We start from the raw sequence: 19,917 nt of genomic DNA, 5'->3' as shown, positions 1-19,917 counted from the left end.
TGGATTTGCTGGTCACGTTTTGTTGTATTTTTTTTTTATTCGTTTAAATTTTTCTTTTCTCCAAACAAAAAGAATCGAAACAAATCGATCGATCGATTGTGTGTGTGTGTGTGTGTAAGTATTGTTCCAATGTTCGATGGTATTATTTATATATTATGATTATGATGATAAATGCAAACAAAATGACAAAAAAATTTTTCCTATAACAATAATTTCATGTTTAGATAGTGATGATATATTCCAAGAATTTTCATTTGGTTTCGAACAATGTTTATCATGTTTAACATATCACTATGAGATAACGAGATTGTGGCAAGATTTTCTTGATTTGTCTACGATTCGATTCGATTTGACAACCAAAAAAAAAAAACAAACAAAAACAATCATATCGTTTTCCATTGTCCATTCTATTCATTTTTCGTTTACGTTTTTCTTTTTTGCAGGCTTTTTTTTGTGTCGTACACACTCACAAACATTCCAGTGATAACAAGATTATTAAAATGGACATATGTTTTCAGGAATAAAGACGAAAATTAAATCCAGAAAATTTCGAAATTGTTCCATTCATTATTGATATTCTCATTAAGAACGACGACGTCAAACATACAAAATAATCACATTTTCAATTGAAACATTCCAATCAGGGAATGAATTCAGAACAATGATTTTCGAAAAACTAAACAACAATCATTCATCGGAATAAGAGTTTGTTTTGGAATTTTTCTTTTTTTTCGTTTCTTTTCCAAACATTTAAATCCCATATGTTACATTTCAATTTTAATTTATCCAATTGTCCGCGGACATTATTTTGGCTGCATATTTTTCAAGGCGCACACACACACAATGTTGATTTGTGTGTGAGTGTCTGTGAGTGTGTGTGTGTGTGTGTGTGTGTGGGCGTATTGTACATCTTAATAATAATTTTTGAATTGAATCAGAAATCTAAACGAATGACAAAGAATAAAAAAATGAAACCCACTTATTATTTGAATGAATAGTCATAATAAGAAAAATAAAATCGTTGGTTAGTTATTATTTTTTTATGATGATCAACAGGAGCCATTTATAATGTTTTACTGCTACTACCACCACTAACACCATCACCATGATGATGATGATGGTGATCACCATCATCATCATCATCGTCATTATTATCGTTCACATTTAATCATTCCGCCAGTACATTTATTTTTTTTTTTTTTTGTTGTTATTGATGCAATGTCATTCATAAAAACTACCTCTTTGATTTTAATGATGATGATGATGGTTGTGGTTTTGGCATTAGAACCATGGATTTAAGCTTAAACGATTTTCTTCTGTTTTTGTTATGACTTGTTGGCAATGCTGATGTATATGCGTGTGTGTGTTTATGTGCGTTTGTTGACGATCAAAATGAACAACAACAAATCACGAAACTAAACGAGCCGAATCAAATGTGAATGTAAAATAAAATCTCATATATGATATAAAAATCATCATATCTCAATAAATTACGGTAATATTTAAAAAAAAAAATAATAAATGGTAATTAATGGTGTTTTTTTTTTTTAATTTCAATGTCTTTCTAATTTATTTAATGATGATTTTCCATTGTTTTTTTTTCTCTTAATTATAAGATTTGTCCTCTTGTCATCACAGTATATAAAATGTCGCCATAAAATTTTTTAATGAATAATGTCAATACACACATCGGTCGCCAAATCAACAAAACACATCAACAATAATAAGAATTATGATAACAAACACATTCTACAAGTCTAAAACATTCATTTCCAATCCAATACCATCATCACCATTACCAACAACAATTCGATTAGAAATTGCTATCATAATCAACCGTTTCAATGATCTAAACAACAACGATAAAAACGAGAAAAGAAAAGAGAAAAATTGACACAGCTTATTTGCTGTTTTTTTATTAACTTCTTCTTATTGTATTACTTGTAAGCCATTATCTATTTATATTGGATCCAGATTATTGTCGCATTGAAGTATAGATGATGTTTTTGTTGATGATGATGGTGAAAGTATTAAGGTTGTGAACATTTTATTCTTTTTCCTACAACGAAACGCATCTATCTATCCATCCGAATTTTTTTTTATATTCTTGTATCTCTCTCACTCTCATTATCATCATCATCATCACTAGTCGATTTGATAATTCAATAATTTATTATTCATCATCTATATTAATACATGGATCAAATTGATGGTTATTAATTTAAACAAATTAAATTTTTGATACATAATGAATAATGATAATAATAATAATGTAAACGTTTCTCGTAAACGTTTTACACAATTAAAAAATCCTGATAGAATCATTCGTAAATCAGCGAATACAAAGATTAATGAAACATCATCACGATCATATGGTTCAAATGGTAATAATTGTCAAGAAAAAGATTTGATTAAAATAGTCGTTATCGGTGAATCTGGTTCGGGAAAATCAAATCTTATTCAACGTTTAGTGAATGATCGTTTTGATGAACGTTCACCATCAACAATCGGTATCGATTTTGCACTATTTGAATTTGAATCAAATTCATTATATGATTCGAAACAAAATCAAACTTATCATGCACAAATATGGGATACTGCCGGAATGGAAAGGTTAGTGTTTTGTTTTATTTTGAAAAAACAAAATTGCATTTCGAATAATCGATTTTGAAATTGCTAAAAACACGCCCTACCATTTATGATATGAATTTTCTTTTTTGTTGAATAGATATCGATCATCAATAACGAAAATATTTTATCGTGATGTAAATGGTGCTTTACTTGTATTCGATCTAACTAGACGTGATCATTTTCAGGCATTACCGCGATGGTTACAAGAAATTCGCAGTAATGTACATAAACACCAGACAGATCATTATGATGATGATGATGATGGTGGTGGCGATAGCGATTGTGGTGGTGATAACGGTGATATACCAATCATATTGGTAGGCAATAAAATTGATCTATTCCAAGCACGTGAAATTGATCGTAATGAAGCGATAAAATTTGCTCAAAAATATCATCTTGCTAGCTATGTAGAAACATCGGCAAAAAATTCTACAAACGTACGTGAAGCATTTCAACAATTATTTGGTAATATTTTAGAACAAAAGCAGCTACATTATTATCGGCAACAACAAAAACAACAACAACAACAACAGAATGCAGCTAAAAATTCTAGATCAAAATATTCAACAAAATCTAAATCACAGCAACAAAAATCTCTTATACATCAAAGTTCGATACGATTAACACGTGATCCAAATTATCTTGAACAACGAGCTAGAAATAAGGAGAAGAAAAAATCTGGTTGTAGTTGTTGATCAAAAGAAACAAAATTGTAATTTATTTATATTCTATTTATTTAATTTGTTATTAATTTTCGTTTTTTTTATTTGAAAAAATTTATTCTTTTTTTTCAAAGGCATTGTTCACATAACATCATTGTCATAATTGCACACATTCATCATTATAATATTATTTCAAAATATTTTTAAATAAAAATACAATAATAATAATAATAAGAATTAATTTTTACACTCAATTACACAGTATTTGATTGTGGTGGTTGACCAAATAATTCACGTAACATTAATAATGCCGTATCTTCGGAAAACCAATAATAACCATGTGATGTAATGGCAAATACATATTCATTGACAATTTCAAATGGCCTTTCCTGTAATACATAATCTAAACGACGTCCACGATTTAATTGACCAAAATCCAATGATAAAATTCGATTCAATTCAGTTTCCGTCATATCGGGTTTTATGGCTAATTCGGATAATGAATTTGTTATCGATGTTGATGATGGTAATGATGGCTCTTGTAGCTGTTGTGGCTGTTGATTAACAATTTCCGGTTGTTCTCGTTTTATTTCTATATTATCCATTGATGTGTGAGTTTGTAATTGTACATGCTGCTGTTGTTGTTGAATTTCCGCTGTTGGTTCTTCAACGTGAGCTTTAGCGAAACCATACAATGAATCTAATGCGCCTCGTATTCCGGACATAAATTTCTGTTTCAAATCAGTACCGACTCTTTGTAATGAATCTTTTAGTTCCAGATGGAATCGTTTACGGCCTTTATGATGTGGAACGAGTACTGGTTTAATTTTGGCAAATTCTCGATTAATCAACGGTTCCAAACGATAAGCAATTGGATCATAGGGATGAAATATATTGAAAAATGCCGGACATGTGGGTAAACGAAAATCCGGTGCCAAATCCAAACCACGAATCGTAATGAATGCGGCTAATGGTGAACCCAATGCAAAAAGGCATTCAGGTCTGAAATGAAGTTGTTCAATTTGATTTGAATGTTCAGTATTATGATGATCATCTTGTGATTGTTGTGGCTCGTTACTGGCTGAAGTTGGTGGTGTTTGATATGATAATAAATCGAATAAGATCAACGAACCGAGCGAATGTCCAGCCAAGGCAATTCTACCACCAAAATATGGATTTCGTTGGAGGAAGATCGCAAACAATCGATTAAGTTCATTGGCAACATAATTCAATAGTAATTTCGAATGTACAGGTGATGTATAGAACAATGCATCAAGAATCGTATCGTTTGTGAATGAACGTAACTTTTGAATCGATGGTAAGGTAATCTCACGAAGACGTTCATCCAAAGATTTTGTATGCAATGCTTGATGCCAAGTAACTGGCAATACTTCAACACGACCTTGTTCATGACCATAATGTGTAAGCAATAGATCATGAGTGATCATACGAAAATCATCGACAACATCTTTCAATGGTCGAAAACTGAAATCACAAAATTCACCGATACCATGAACGAAAAAGATTAAATGTGTCACGGACGTGGCCGATTCATCACGTTCCGGTTGTGTTTGAATCATCCATGGTCCACGGTAACAATAACGAGGCTGTGATCCTGGATCAGATGTCATCAATGTTTGCCAACCAGTCGATGGTGATGATTGAACTGGATCATTAAAATAATGATATACGGAATTATGAGCATAGAAAACAACAAATTCCGTATCGGTTAGATCTAATCGACGATTCCATTGATGTGTTAAGAAACAATCTCTATAGATTTTTGAGAATAATTTCAATTATGATAATTATTATGAAATTCATACTAACCGATATGTAGCTTCCAACATTTCGGCAATATATTCCGGATATGGTACATAACGATAGTCGGTTTCACGTTTATAAAACCATGAACAACGAGAAACCATACTTGACGAACCTTGCCAATAAACCGGACAACGTAATCGATCTCGTATGCGAACATCATATCGTGTACCATTCGTAGGAATCAGCTCATCCATACGACATTGTTGAAATGCATTTTCTAATTGATAGCTGTCCAACATTGAAAATGCCTGCCAATCATCGGGATTATTTTCCGGATTTTTTTGATAAAACCAATGATGATCAACTTCTTTATAAGTTTCGGGTTCCGGTGTTGTTGCTGATTGTGGTGTTGGATTTGATAATTCTGATGGTTCAGGTTGCGAAGTTTCAGATTTGAAATATGATTCAATTGACGATTCGACAGTGCTGGTATTCGTAGCAGGTGGACTTTCTTGTGTTTCCTGCATCGTCGTCTGTACATCGACGGTAGACTCTGTGGTGGTTAATAATTGATCATTGGCCAATGTAGCCATCGTCGATTGTGATGGTTGAGAAGCTGGTGCAGGTGATGCCAACATAAATCCAGCTGGTTGTGACCAAGCTAAATTCGTTTGATTCAACAATATGGAATCGGATTGATTCTTGTTCAATGATTCATTCGATTGTTTATTCGGCTGTGCCATAATGAATGCTATATCAATCAAATCTGCATTCACAATTTATAAGGGAAAAAATGATGAGAAATTATCGAAAGATTTTAGGTACTCAGATTCAATAGAAACAATTGAGTTATTATTTAGCCATACAAAATTTATATCCTCAGTGAGTCATAATTTCTTTTTGTATAATAATAATGAAATTTATTTATCATCACAACGGTTACATATAGGTTGAACAAAATTCAAGAAGATATAAAGAGGGAAAAGATAAATTCCTGTATGAATGTAATGAACAAAATAAATGATAAAAAAAAGTATGATGTGATTGTCGTAAATATCAATGTTGATCAGATGAAAATCAAAACAACATATGTAGCCTAAAATTTAGTTATCAATTTGTATGTGGCGATATCTGACGACGAAAATTTTAAATTATTCAGTGAAAGAAATTAAAATTAAAAATCATCATTTTATTTATTTTTTTAATAACAAAATTAATAAATGTATGAGGGAAAATGTTTCCGACAATTCGACGACTGGCCAATTCAAATGTTGGATTTTTCGTTAGACAAGCATTGACTAGATATTTAAAAAAAAAATGAAAAACAATTTAATTAAATTTAAAAAAAATGATAGAATAATTTAACAAATATACCTTGAGTGCGGAATCTTGAATTTTAGATGAAACCGAAAACAATCGATTACGTTGTTCGGCATCCAATAGCATTTGTTTCCAAATTGGTGCTCGTGAAAATGTTCTGCTATGCAAACAGACACACAGCAAACAACGAGCCCTAGTTAATGCTACATTCATTCGTTGTTGGCTACGTACGAAACCAATCGATCCGAAACGGCCTTTGTCGTCAGGGGCTCGAACACAGGATAAGATGACAATATCACATTCTTGTCCCTGAAATGCGTCCACTGTGTCTATCTTGATAATGTTTACCAATTCAGAGCTGAATTGCTCTGATAATTCCGCGATAAGAGCTTGTTTCTGCTCCTGATAGAATGTTATAATACCGATAGAAGCCGGAAGAGGCTGCCATGGTTTATAGCAAATTTTGTCGAGTATTTGACGAAATAGTTTGCATATAAACATCACTTCAGTTGGATTTGATTTAGAACTTTGAGAGCTGGATTCTTGTGAGTCAAGAATGTCGAAAATAAAGTATGGATTAATTGTGACAGAGGTATGAAAACCGCTACCGTTAGCGGTTTCTAATGTGGAATTATAAAATTGTTTCGATGGAAAGGAACAAATATCCTTGTGCATACGAAACTGTTGCGTAAGACGTATGATTGGCGATTGTTTATCACTTTTGATATCACTGAAATACGTGTCGAAACGTTCGAACAAAGAGCGACCATAATTGGCATTTTTAGCCGTACTAGATATGACTGTTGCAGGTAATTGCAATGGATCACCGATCATAATCACTTTTGTTATGGATTCATAAACTAAAGGCATAAGGATTTCTGGCTCTATACATTGTGAGGCTTCATCAATGATGAGACAGTTTATAACGTTATTGCTTATGCGTATTGTTTCTTGTTTAGTGGATCGAAATATGTCAAGTGCTGAATTTTGGCAACTTGACAATGTTGTCAGAATGATGTCAGCATTGGATATGATTTCTTGGCGTACACTGGCACGTTTATAACCGAGTTTCTTTTCTTCTTCGCCAAGAACAGCATCGATCATTGTTTCCAGTTCATATTGGACCAAATCTGTGTGCATTCGTGATTTCATTCCTATTCGTACCATTTTAATCAATCGGCCATGAAGTAATTGTGTTTTCTCAGAAGCTATTCGCAGTCCAATTTCATCGATAGCACCATTGCTTGGCGCACAAATCATGATGCGAAATGGAACCATTTGAAACTTGGTTATTGAGTCAGCCATGATATTCCTGATGATGCCAAGCAATATGTGAGTCTTACCGGTGCCAGGGGGACCTTGTACCATAAGAATTCGGAGTGTTGATGTTGATAAATTGATAAGGTCACATGCTGCTACAATGGCAGCCTGTTGCTTCTCATTATATTGTTTCTGGTTATGTAATGGTTTACACGCCAATGTCATTATTTTATTTTGATTATGACAAAGATTCGGATCTAGACGAATGAGCGATTGAAACGATTGGGATCGATACTGCTCTAAATAGGCAAGCGTTTCGATTAATCGAACAGCAGGTCGCAAATAAAATAACGGCTTGATTATCCATTCTTTGTTTGAAAAACGTGATAACTTTTGATGAAAGGACGAAGTCATGATTACCGAGAAAAACAATCTACCTGTACTATGGCGTCTAGGTATGTCCCATACAGAATTGGCGATGTATCCTATATTTAACAAGTAGGAATCCGAATTGGCATCTCCATTGAGACGAATACTAACAATATGATTAATGAATTTCCGTCTCTTCTCAAAGATTGCTTCACGTGACAATCGACAATCGAATATTACATGGACTAGATGTGAATTATGATTGATGGTTGATGTAAGCAAACTCATGTTGAGATAGTCATTAGGTAATTTTGTAGTCATTTCCTTTTCGATTTGAGCCATCGTATTGATGATGATCATTGCCATGTTTGAATATTTATAATGACTGATGCAATCGTATTGTAATTTAATATCAGATTTTAACAAAGGAATTAGTTCACGACAACTTTGTTCAATACAATGAAAGTAAAATTCTTCACCACTTTGGTCTTGGTTTGACTTAGTAATAAAAACGGTCCAATCAATCGACAATATTGGTAATAACAGAATATTAATGCCATTTTTGAACATTTTATCATTAAATTCATTAAATTCATGGAAAAATGAGAGGAGTTTTTGCTTAGAAGGTCGGGATTCATATCCATAGTTATTTTCCAATTCAAGATCGATCAATAGATAACTCGGCATAGGCATTGATTGACATTTAATGTCAAGTAAATGTCTATAGTGTGATTTTTTAACATTATCATCTGGTTTAAATTCAGATGATAAATCTGGCTTAAATTCATCATCATAATGGTTTTGGTTTGATACAGTATAATTATTATGAGGAATGTAAGAGATGGGATTTGGGTAATCTGGGGTGTCCCACTCATCTCTATTGGTTGTTGCTGTCTTGTTATTTTTCTCAGCGGGAGAAAAAAATTTCTAAATGAAAAGAAAAAATTTACGAAGTATTGTAAACAGATTATAATAATTGTAATTTTTTACATACCAAACAGGTCCAAAAAAATTTATCAATGCTATTCCAAAACATTTCGAGGAACTTTTTAATTTGGTTTTGTTCAATTAATGTGTCGCGTGTCCATATGTCATAAAAAAGTATATGAAATCTAATGATCAATCATCAAAAGTTGTTATATTAACAGAGAATATTGCTTGATTTTGTACTCGTGCGCACATTGCAAAAAGTTTCATCATAGTTTTCGAAGCCAGCGGTTATTGCATTCCACAGGCATATTTTTTTACCATAATTTATTTAGCTATCTTTTATATTTTGACTGAAATCAATGGTCGCTAAAAGGATTTCGGTCATGAGAAGGGCCTTTTGAATTATCGAATAGAATTCGATCCATAAATTGTTGATCAAGAAAAAATTTTTATTGATTAACAAGAAAAAGCTAAAAAAATTAAACATTTATGACGTTCACGTATACAATTATATGTTCAAGAATACATTTCATCATTCATGATTTAAATCAATTATTATTCTCATTGTAGTTATTTTTGTTGGGTTTTTCATACCAACAATGATCCGGTGTCGCTAACAACAATTGAACCAGTCATGTTACGAGCATCATCAGATGCTAAGAATGAAGCTAGATTTGCAATTTCATCAGGTTGTGCTAAGAATTTCAACAAGGTATGATTAATCATAGTATCTGCTAAATCCGTATAGGCTGTAGCTGACATTCCGACCGAACGGAGGAAACCAGTTGCAACAGGTCCGGGGCTAAAATATTTTTTGAAACAAAAACGAAGTTAGTATAAATGACGAAGTGAATAGTCAATAAACTCGCTTACTTAATCGAATTGACTCGGACACCTTTTAGTCCTAGCTCTTTAGCTAATGTTTTGGTAATCATATCCAGTGCTGCTTTCGATGAACTATATACATGTCCATACTAGAACATATTCATGAAATTATTAAGATATTCACAGTAATAAAAAAAATAATCTTACCGGCTTCATAGAAACAATACTTGAAATGTTGATGATATTACCCTTGGATTTCTCCAAATGTATTGCAGCTAATTGACTTAATTGAAGGACAGCACGAACATTTAGAGCGAAAACTTTATCAAAAGCTTCCATCAATTTTTCATCGTTGAGTTCGCGATGAGCTGTACTACCACCGGCATTGTTTACAAGAAAATCCAAACGTCCAAACTTGGAAACAGTTTCATTAATCAATTTGGCTGGCAAAGATTGATCAAGAAGATCACCGACAATTTGCAATGGTTGATGTCCACTTTCAATTTCGATTTTTTTGGCCACCGATTCCAAAGCTGCACCATCACGACCGGTAATTGTTAGTTTAGCACCATATTGTGCAAATTGTACAGCAATTGCAGCACCGATCCCAGAACTGGAACCTGTAACCAGAGCAACTTTACCGCTGAAATCGTATTTTTTACCACTTGATGAAGACATGTTTGTTTTCAATGTATAGTTTTGATTTGATTGTCAAATTGTCTGCTTTAAATTTGATTCATTGTCTATTTATATGTCATGTGCGAAACTATGGTTGACTTTGAGCCGCCGCCTAGACCGATCCACTGGATGGAAATAGTAGACCGGAAGCCCAAATGATATCTGGCCTTCCGAAAATAATCAACTCAACAACGAAAAGAAAAGGATTTTATTTACACAATTTAGTAAGCACACACAAATTATATTAATACACGACGTTTAGCACTTATAATAAAATTATAAGACGTTGTTACTGCAATAATGATGATGATGATCTTAATTGGTGGTTTTATTCCAACTGTCTACCGATCGGGTTTCTACCTCTTTATCGGGATTCGGTAGTGGAGGTTCTTCTTACTCCACACACTTCTTCTTTGACAACAGGTCAAATCTATGACTGTGTCGGCAACGAACTTCTTCATCCGCTTTCTGTCTTACGGATGCTGCTTGCAATGGGAATCTTTGTCTTCTATCTAATTCCCACGCGGTTGTTGGAACACCAATTCTTTCTTCTTCTGAATCACTTCTTACTGTCTTACGTCGTTACTTCACCAATCGTTCGACTCTAATCTCCTTCTGCCTTTTTGACCGACTGCCCCTGATTCTCCGTTTTCCATTCGTTTTTATAATTTCGGCTATGTTGGTTGTCCTTCCATCCTTAATGGTCCTTAGGAGGGAGTATGTCCTCTCCTGCTTTCTACGCGGGGTATCGTTGCTCGATTGTCCATTTGACAATTCTCGACTTCAACCCTGTTTTATGACTGGCCAGATGTGGTCCTTTCCTAATGAATCGTTCTTATCTGGCATTCCAATCCCAAGGTTTCTCTGCCATGGCTCATTTCTTTGGTCCTTGGTTCGTCTTAACAAGCCTGACCAAACGATTTATGGTCAGTTCCATAAAAGGACAATAATCAATTTCAGCCATTCGTCGGTCTTCGGTTCTTTGATCTCGTATCGAATTGGTACAATCGGTTGACAAATCTTGATCGATTCTTGATCGATTTGCAAGCCAATCCTTTATTTTATGGCCACATTCCCACTCCCACGACATAAACAAAAATCTTTTAGGTGCCCAACTGGTCACAAAATGTCGAATTCGGGCACTCCCTGGTCATAAAACTTTGGCAGCTTTCTCACGTGATCTCCTCCAGTCCAAAATCTTGGCTGGTCCCCTTCATAAAGGACGAACATATGTTTCCAACATCACATATATATACTAAGAAAAAAACTTCTTGAATAAGAAAAACGTCCGGATTTAGTGTATTTCAACAGTTACAAGGCTCTTTTGCACTGTGGAAAAATGTCTTGAAAATGTCTTCAAGTTCATATATTGATAAGATGTACAATCATTGATAATAATTGCTACTATGATAAATTCCATACAAATAAACAATAATAAATCGAGTTTAAAGAAGACGATTTGACAAATCATCATATCATCATATCCATTAAAACATGTCTTGTTGATCAAATGGCAAAAAATACGATAAAGTTGCTCTGGTTATAGGTTCCTGTTTAGTTCAATTGATCGGTGCTGCGATTGCTGTACAATTTGCACAATATGTAGCTAAAGTAACAATTATCGGTTGCGATGGTGCAGCTTTGGAATCGGTGGCCAAACAAATCGAAATGTTTGTATCAAATATCTACAATGAGAATAATTGATTTTAATTAAAAATCATGTAATATGTTCTTGAAAAAGAAGTGTATACATGTGATTTTTAATAAAAATTATAATCAATGATTAAAAATTTATTTAGACATAATGAGAAGAAAAAAAAAATTTCTTACAATTCTTTTACAAGCATACTCTTCATTTAGTTGCAACCCATACATGGTATATACTATATAGTAATAATAAATACACACTGAAGATATCAATCCAAAAGTTAAAATTGAATGATAAAATTAATGATGATTATGATAAATAAATTATTGTCGTATAAATTGGTTGCACATCAACATAATTTAATTTATTTATTGTATTTGTGTATGTTTTCGTACTCTTAGTGATTTAATAATGTTTGGAATATTCTTGTTGACTGTTATCATTTTGACGTTTTCGTCAATTTTTCTTTATTTTCGCCATAAATCGAGAATGGCAATTTCGAATCTACAAAATCGTAATATTCCTGTGGGAAAGCAGCCATCATTTTTCAATGCTTTATTGAATAATATACGTATTGAATTGATATCTCAAGAAAACATAAAAAAGATTGGTAAAGTTTATGGATGGGAGATGTTTGGAGGAATAAATTTGACCATTGCTGAACCCGAATTGATTCAATTAATATTGAGCAAAGAATTCACCAATTTTCCTAATAGACGAGTAAGAATTATAATTTGAGAATTTATATTCTAAATGCTAAATTGATTTTTTTTTCGAAGAAACTAAATACCGATGATCCATTCTTTTCTAACTTTCTGTCTACAGTCGAATTGGATAAATGGAAACGTATTCGAGCAATTGTAGCGCCTACATTTGCTACTGGAAAACTTCGCCGAATGAAACCATGTATGGATTCAATTTGTCAGACATTAATCCAGAATATTAATAATGAATTGGCTAATTCGAATGACAGCATATTGAATATTAAACGATTCGCCGGTGCATTCACAATGGACACTGTTCTACAGGTAGCATTTGGTTGTAAAATTGATTCATTAATCGAACCGAATAATCAGATTATCGTTATGGCCAGACGACTATTCAATACGGATTTATCATTGAAAAACATTATTGCATTTGTATTCGCTTTTTTTCTCCCACCATTTTTTTCAAAGATATTCAATATACGGATAAATGGCGATGTAACGGATTTTTTCGGAAAATTTGCAATCGATTTAATTGAACGTAAACGAAAAGAATTTGCAAAGAAAGATTTTTCAAAAGCATCAACATTCCTTGAATTTTTACTTGAAGCTGAACATGAATTGGAAAATCAACAACAGAAAATTGATAATAATACGAATAATAATATTTCATTGGAAAATGGCGATAATGATAAAAAAGCAATCAAATATATGAACAATGATGAAATCATTGCACAATGTGTATTATTCTTTTTGGCCGGTTATGATACGACGGCAACGACAATCACAATGGCGTTATATTATCTTGCCCTGAATCCGGATAAACAACAGCTAGCTTATGAAGAAGTTGAACGAATTGTTTCGGAATTTGAAAATGGTCAACAAAATGATGACAAATTACAATCATTATCATTTGAAACTATAGGTAAAAAATTCGATTATATTAATGGTGTTGTTAATGAAACGTTACGTATGACACCACCGGCGCCATTCACTGAACGTCGTTGTATGAATGATTGTTTGCTTTCCACTGAAGATGGTCAATTTTCGGTTTCGATTCGTAAAGATGATATCATACAGATTCCTATATGGTGTCTACATTATAATGAAGAATATTTTCCTGAATCGGAAAAATTTTGTCCCGAACGATTCGGTCCGGATAATGATCATAAATATCCAAATTATGCCTATCTACCATTCGGATCTGGACCACGAGCTTGTGTTGCCAAAAGTTTAGCATTGATGGAAGCAAAATTAGCATTGATTTGGTTGATTAAAAATTTTAAATTCAATAAATGTGATAAAACCAAAGTAAGTGATGCTGTTTGGTACTTGATTGATGTTTTTTTTCCACTTATCATATTCTTTTTTTTCTATTGCTTTCTTTTGATTAGATTCCAGTTGAATTTTATAATCAAGGCGGTCTTCTTTCTCCACGTGATATCTTTCTAAAAGTTGAAAGACGATAATGTTGATGTTTGTTGCAAATGTGACCTTGATCATATTTTTCTCCTTTCTTCAATCAATAGCGGTTTTTTTTTATATTAAAAAAGCACTTTTATTTTTGGCATATTTATCAAACTTTTATTTATATTTGATTAAATTCGATGACAGCAATGATAATTGTTGCTGTTAAAGTAACTATTTTGAGAATAAAAATCAATGATCATTCATCACCGGAAAAATTTATTTTTACTGTACCTTAAATTCTTTGTTATTAATTATTTCGATCAGTTCTTCTTGTTTCTTCAATTTTTAGGATTCATTGTTTTTCACAAAATCTACTATTTGATTTGAAAATCGAATATCATCACAATACACACACACAAACAAAATGTTTCATGGCTCCATCCATCGGTTATCGAATCAAAATTTGAACCTAATCATCATCACAATAAAACATGCATGTACTCTTATTGATGCCATTCTTGCAAGATTATTCATTATCAAATGATGAAATTTGTTAACAAGAAGATTGATGTGATAATTATTTACCAATGTTTGAGAGGTACTTCTGTTTCCATTTTTTTTGATTGATTGATTGATTGATTCATTGTTCAATATATTCTAAAATATAGGCAAATTAATTATTATTACAAAAAAACAACAACATAATTTGACAACAACAACCAAATTTTGTTTATGATGATGATGATGATCAATGTCTAAAGTTCAGATTCTTGATAAAACGACTACAATCAACGACGAATAGAGGAAAAAACAAATCTTTTTTTTGTGTCAAAAAAAAGATGTTCATTTTATCATTTTCAATGACAATTGATAATGTTCAAAGTATAATCATCAGCATCAACAATCATTCATCAATCGTCGTTGACTTTAGCGATTATCATAACGTAACGATCATTGGTCCAACCAACATAGAAAGAAAGAAAAACTGAAAATGAATTTAGTCATGTTTATTACATTGGTACATTGGTGTGTTTGGCCAAATAAATAAAATCAATATATGATGATGGTACGTATTATGGCTGGTTGTTTGTTTGTTGATTATTTAGCCAACTAGCTGAATAGTGAGAAAAAAAATATCTCTATTGATAATTCATTGATGGCGTCCGATCATCATCATCATCATCATCATTATTATTATTCATTATTCATTATTTGGTTGACAAATGTTGATACATTTGTGTGTGTGTTCGTGTGCGATGTTTAATTTATTTTATTCGCAAAAAAAAAATATATACGATTTTATTGAAAATTAATTTCTTTTTCCGTGTATACTCTTTTCTCTTTTGTTTTGATTTATTCTTTGTTATTGTTTGTTTGTGTGTTGAATAATAATAATAAAAAAAAATGTCGGAATTATCCTGGTCACAACAATTCCTAACACGAAATGGGCCACAATTATTGGCTAATTGGGAAAAATATTACATACGTTTAATCGTATTTATTGATTATGTACCATTATTGGGTCCATTATACAATGCTGGCCATGCATTGAATCTATTATGGTTAATATGGCGTGGATCATTTTTTCCAAATCGAAGACAATTATTAAGACATCGAACATTGAATAATGAAAATATTAATGATGAATTTAATGATAATGTTGGTGATGATGATTATGATGATGATGATGAAAATGATCTGCTGAAAAATCGTGAAAAATATCGTCAAGTTCGTGAACGTGGTCTGACGGCCATCGTAACGGCATTGATCGATATATTCACCATATGTTTAGCATTGGCTGTTATAGCATTCATTTGTGATTGTCTATTACGTATACAAACATTTGCATTCGTAAGACAATTATGCATATTGTTCATTATGATCAATATATTGGCATTAACAATTGGTGCAAAAATTATTGCCGGACAAGCAGTCATCAATGTTACTCGACAATTAGAAGATGTTAATCATGTCGGTATTAGTATGGTTAAATCGGCACATATAACTGCAACAGCAATCGAACGTATTGTTGAAACAACGGAAACAACGACAAATATTTTCGTTCGTACATGTCAATATATTTGGTCAAGAATAGTGTTCTATACGATAAAAACGATAACATTTCCACGACGATCATGGAATTGGTTTATCACACGGATACGATCATTATTTCGTCAATGGATAGCTAATATTAAAATGTTTATCAAACGTAATCTAACATGGATGGCCATGATGAATTTGTTCACATTAGGATTCAGTGGTTGGCTAATGGGTGTAATAAAAAGACGTCGTCTTCGTCAGCATTCAGAGTGAAGATAATTTTGGTACTCCTGTCGTTTTTTTTCGTTACTATTTCGATAATAATATTTAAAACATCAAAAAACCATTCAAATGTGTGTATCGTATATTCATTCATCGAATTTGTTCATTATCAAGATTAATATTTTCGTCTCGTTTCGTTTATTTTGGATGGACAAATAATATTTAATTTTCATATATTCAATACTTGATTCATTTGGGATACATTTTAAAAAATATTCATCATTCATTCAATCATATTGGCAAGACAATTTTTTTTTTTTGATCAAGATTCGTTTCATGATTTATTAATTGGTTCGAATCATCATCATAATATATATCATCATTGGTCTATGGCTTGGAAATTTTATTCTTAAATTCCGGTAAAGTTTCTTATTCGATTTTTTTTATTTAATCTTTATATTTTTTCTCTTTTTCCTAAAGAAAATTTCGGTCTATTGGGCTACGCGATTCGGATTTCGTTTTGGATTTTTTTACTTGCAGGTGCTAGAATGCTGGAATGTTATTGTTGATACAATTTTTTTTTCCTTTTTTTGCTATTGTTGTCTAGCACTGTGTTTCAAGTATCAAACAATCAGATTTTCATATTCTAAATTTTATATTCATGTGTTATAATAAACGTTTTATGATTATCAGATTAATAAAAAAAATTGTTTATTTTGTTGGGTTTTAAATTTTTTTTTTGTTGTTAAATTAAATTTTTAAATTTTGAAACTTGATTATATGTACTAAATGAACGGGATTCAAAGTACTGCTGTGGTAGTGGCAGTTCCAGAAGAAGAAACGAAACTAATTTGTATGCTACTATAATAAACGTTATTCATGTACACATGCATCAAAACAAAAACTCGATATTGGATTTGAATTCAATGTTTTTTTTATCGAAAAAAAATGATAAATATCTAATGTTATGATTTAAATTTGAATCGAATTATTTATTGATTATGAATCTACGTTCAAATCGTTATTATCCATCCGGAGCTGATCATCATTATCATCAATCGACAGCTGTCGAAATTTTCGACAATAATGTTGATCCAAAATTTTCACCTGTAAGATTAACAAAAATGTTTAATTTTTAACTTTAAAAATAATAATAAATTAATTCATATAATCTGATTTAAGCTTCAAACACCACCATATGTTGTCGAAGTACAAACGGCTGGTGGCCAAAATCAAAATTCCTATGATAATAATATTGATTCGAATGTTGATTTGACAAAAAATGAACAACATCCGATGGGACCACCAACATCAACAATTTTAATAGTAACCGAACAAGAAATGAATGAAACAATGGATATTGATACTATTGCAATCGCTGAACAAGTGAATAAAGAATTGGAAACAATGAATATTCAACGACAATTATTTGGTCGTCATATATTACATTGTGGTTCGACAAAAATGTTTAATCTATTACGAAAACCACGACCATGGTCTATGATGTTAAAACATCCGAAACAATATTCGGAAAAAATGCAATCATATTTACGATTGAAAAAATGGTTAGAACTACCGCGACAACAACGACATGATGAACTGATTGCATTGAATGAATGGTATTGTATGTAGTCCCGAATTGTTTGATCATTTTCCATTTGATGATAATTTATTGTTTCTATTTTAGCACATTTGGCTGCCAATCGTGAACAAGAACTTGGACAACCACGCCCATCATTAGATCGTATACGTGGTGAACGAACAAAATTTACACAAATGCAATTGACAATTTTGGAAGAATATTTCAATGAAAATCCATATCTAACATCGGATAAAATAACCGAATTGGTGGAAAAATTGAATCTAGCTCCACCGAAAATTAATGTAAGAAATTTGGTTGAAACAAATTTTTTCTTTAAAAGACCTTTATCATTTTAAACAAACAGGAATGGTTCCATGGACGTCGAAAAAAATGGTGTCAACAGCATAGTGATAATAAAGAGATGATTGAAAATTTTCGAAAGAAAGGACGACAATATCGTAATCGCAGCAAACAGATGGCGTTTAATGATGAACAAGTTGAATTTCTGGAACGAACATTTCAGGAAAATCCATGGTTAGATTATGAACGACGGCGAGATTTAGCTAAGAAATTAGATACAACCGAGCAAAGGATACGAGTGAGTAGTAATCAAAAATTTTAAATTATTTTTTAACCTTTTTTCTCAAATAATTTGACAATTAATATTCATCAATGCACACAACATCATCGAAATGATTAGAATTGGTTCAATACTCGACGAAATAAATTCAAACATGATCAATTATATGTACCAACTAAGTCGGCAACAACCGCAGTGAAATTACCGAAAGAAAAGAAAGCACCAACTAGGATTCAATTGAAACGTGAACAATGTGTCACAACGATACAGGTATGGCCCAATTATTTTTCTCAAAAACTTTTGTTAATGATTTACAATTCTTCATTGCAATGATATGGTATAGAGTTGGTGGCGTGGACATTGTGTTCGGAAAATTTTGCAACAACAATCACCAAAATTTACAATCATTCGTGAACGATTACGTTTTATACGACAAAATTTGGCTGAAAATAGTGATTTAATTCGCCAATTTTTAAATGTTTCAAAATTGATTGAAAAAAATTTTTCCACATTGGATGATCAACAACAACAACAATCAGATGTTGATGATAATCATCAAATGAAAAAAACTAATTCACCCAGTTTAACTATCATTAATGATCAAATACAAAAAGGTTGTCAACTATCTATGCAGATATTCGAAATATTCAATGATTTCGATCGTCAAAAACAACAGGATAAACAGAAAGAAACGGAAAAATTATTACGAAATCGTTTAACAATGATGGGCCGACAGCAACAAACAATGTTGATGGCATTCCAACGACGTAATAACAATATTACTAATAATAATAATAAAAATAATGTTCGACGATCAAATCGGAGATTGGCTAAATGTTCGATGACAAAAAATGATTCTAATAATGTCAATGTTGATGATGGCGGTGATGGTGAAGATGATGTTACAGAAATGCCATCACAATCCAACACATGAAGCATCTATATCTTCATTGATAATGATTTTCCTTTCGTCATCGGATTAAAGTGATATTTTTTTTCTGTCTTTATTTGCAAATTTCATATCATCTTAATTCATTCATTCATTATAATGATTGTTGATTAATTTATTTTATTTACAAATTTTTGTATTTATATTTCTTTCAATTGTCATATATTTTTTTTTTTTTTGTTGTTCTCACCGAAAGGAGCAAGGAAGACAATTTGATGATTTACTAGATTTTCATTTGGAACATTTTTTTTTTTTTTTTTTGATTAAAATTTCAGAAAAATTTTAAATTTTTTTTTTAAATAAATATTTTCAATAAAATAGGTTATAACAATGAATTTGT

At 31.8% G+C, this 19,917-nt stretch overlaps 7 protein-coding genes across 9 annotated transcripts; 4 read left to right on the top strand and 3 right to left on the bottom strand.

Moving 5' to 3' along the window:
* The first annotated feature begins 515 nt into the window (after positions 1–515).
* On the top strand, positions 516–3,524 carry LOC124500571 (uncharacterized). Of its 2 annotated transcripts, XM_047064658.2 has the most exons (4): positions 516–1,524; positions 1,617–2,613; positions 2,729–3,343; positions 3,428–3,524. In XM_047064658.2, exons 2-3 carry the CDS (start codon positions 2,249–2,251, stop codon positions 3,324–3,326), a joined length of 963 nt encoding a protein of 320 aa, XP_046920614.2. In that variant the 5' UTR covers positions 516–1,524; positions 1,617–2,248; the 3' UTR covers positions 3,327–3,343; positions 3,428–3,524. The 2 variants fall into 2 exon arrangements, with proteins under 2 accessions (XP_046920614.2, XP_046920613.2); XM_047064657.2 differs by having other exon boundaries at positions 517–1,495; positions 2,729–3,524.
* On the bottom strand, positions 3,363–6,153 carry PAPLA1 (Phosphatidic Acid Phospholipase A1). Its single transcript, XM_047064652.2, has 3 exons — positions 5,927–6,153; positions 5,124–5,826; positions 3,363–5,066 (listed from the first exon to the last, which is right to left on the bottom strand). Exons 2-3 carry the CDS (start codon positions 5,801–5,803, stop codon positions 3,548–3,550), a joined length of 2,199 nt encoding a protein of 732 aa, XP_046920608.1. The 5' UTR covers positions 5,804–5,826; positions 5,927–6,153; the 3' UTR covers positions 3,363–3,547.
* A 75-nt stretch (positions 6,154–6,228) lies between these two features.
* Positions 6,229–9,255, bottom strand: LOC124500565 (putative helicase senataxin). Of its 2 annotated transcripts, XM_047064650.2 has the most exons (4): positions 9,004–9,255; positions 8,078–8,936; positions 6,435–8,008; positions 6,229–6,358 (listed from the first exon to the last, which is right to left on the bottom strand). In XM_047064650.2, exons 1-4 carry the CDS (start codon positions 9,043–9,045, stop codon positions 6,344–6,346), a joined length of 2,490 nt encoding a protein of 829 aa, XP_046920606.1. In that variant the 5' UTR covers positions 9,046–9,255; the 3' UTR covers positions 6,229–6,343. The 2 variants fall into 2 exon arrangements, with proteins under 2 accessions (XP_046920606.1, XP_046920605.1); XM_047064649.2 differs by having other exon boundaries at positions 6,435–8,936.
* Positions 9,256–9,369: 114 nt separating this feature from the next.
* Positions 9,370–11,818, bottom strand: LOC124500573 (putative oxidoreductase MexAM1_META1p0182). Its single transcript, XM_075730003.1, has 4 exons — positions 11,689–11,818; positions 9,972–10,507; positions 9,813–9,913; positions 9,370–9,741 (listed from the first exon to the last, which is right to left on the bottom strand). Exons 2-4 carry the CDS (start codon positions 10,440–10,442, stop codon positions 9,528–9,530), a joined length of 786 nt encoding a protein of 261 aa, XP_075586118.1. The 5' UTR covers positions 10,443–10,507; positions 11,689–11,818; the 3' UTR covers positions 9,370–9,527.
* Positions 11,819–12,362: 544 nt separating this feature from the next.
* On the top strand, positions 12,363–14,479 carry LOC124500570 (cytochrome P450 3A24). The gene is made up of 3 exons (XM_047064655.2): positions 12,363–12,810; positions 12,870–14,105; positions 14,189–14,479. The coding sequence occupies exons 1-3, from the start codon at positions 12,502–12,504 to the stop codon at positions 14,261–14,263; spliced, it is 1,620 nt and encodes a 539-aa protein (XP_046920611.1). The 5' UTR covers positions 12,363–12,501; the 3' UTR covers positions 14,264–14,479.
* Positions 14,480–14,659: 180 nt separating this feature from the next.
* On the top strand, positions 14,660–17,197 carry LOC124500572 (uncharacterized). Its single transcript, XM_047064659.2, has 3 exons — positions 14,660–14,802; positions 14,873–16,885; positions 16,947–17,197. Exon 2 carries the CDS (start codon positions 15,609–15,611, stop codon positions 16,515–16,517), a length of 909 nt encoding a protein of 302 aa, XP_046920615.1. The 5' UTR covers positions 14,660–14,802; positions 14,873–15,608; the 3' UTR covers positions 16,518–16,885; positions 16,947–17,197.
* Positions 17,198–17,340: 143 nt separating this feature from the next.
* On the top strand, positions 17,341–19,895 carry LOC124500569 (uncharacterized). Its single transcript, XM_047064654.2, has 6 exons — positions 17,341–17,575; positions 17,649–18,090; positions 18,154–18,350; positions 18,413–18,646; positions 18,749–18,898; positions 18,972–19,895. Exons 1-6 carry the CDS (start codon positions 17,468–17,470, stop codon positions 19,560–19,562), a joined length of 1,722 nt encoding a protein of 573 aa, XP_046920610.1. The 5' UTR covers positions 17,341–17,467; the 3' UTR covers positions 19,563–19,895.
* Positions 19,896–19,917: the final 22 nt, after the last annotated feature.

The sequence above is a fragment of the Dermatophagoides farinae genome, chromosome 4 (genome assembly GCF_024713945.1).
Source record: "Dermatophagoides farinae isolate YC_2012a chromosome 4, ASM2471394v1, whole genome shotgun sequence".
Taxonomy (NCBI): domain Eukaryota; kingdom Metazoa; phylum Arthropoda; class Arachnida; order Sarcoptiformes; family Pyroglyphidae; genus Dermatophagoides; species Dermatophagoides farinae.
Note: the sequence above shows the minus strand (reverse complement) of the source record. Positions and strands in the feature narration are given on the sequence as shown.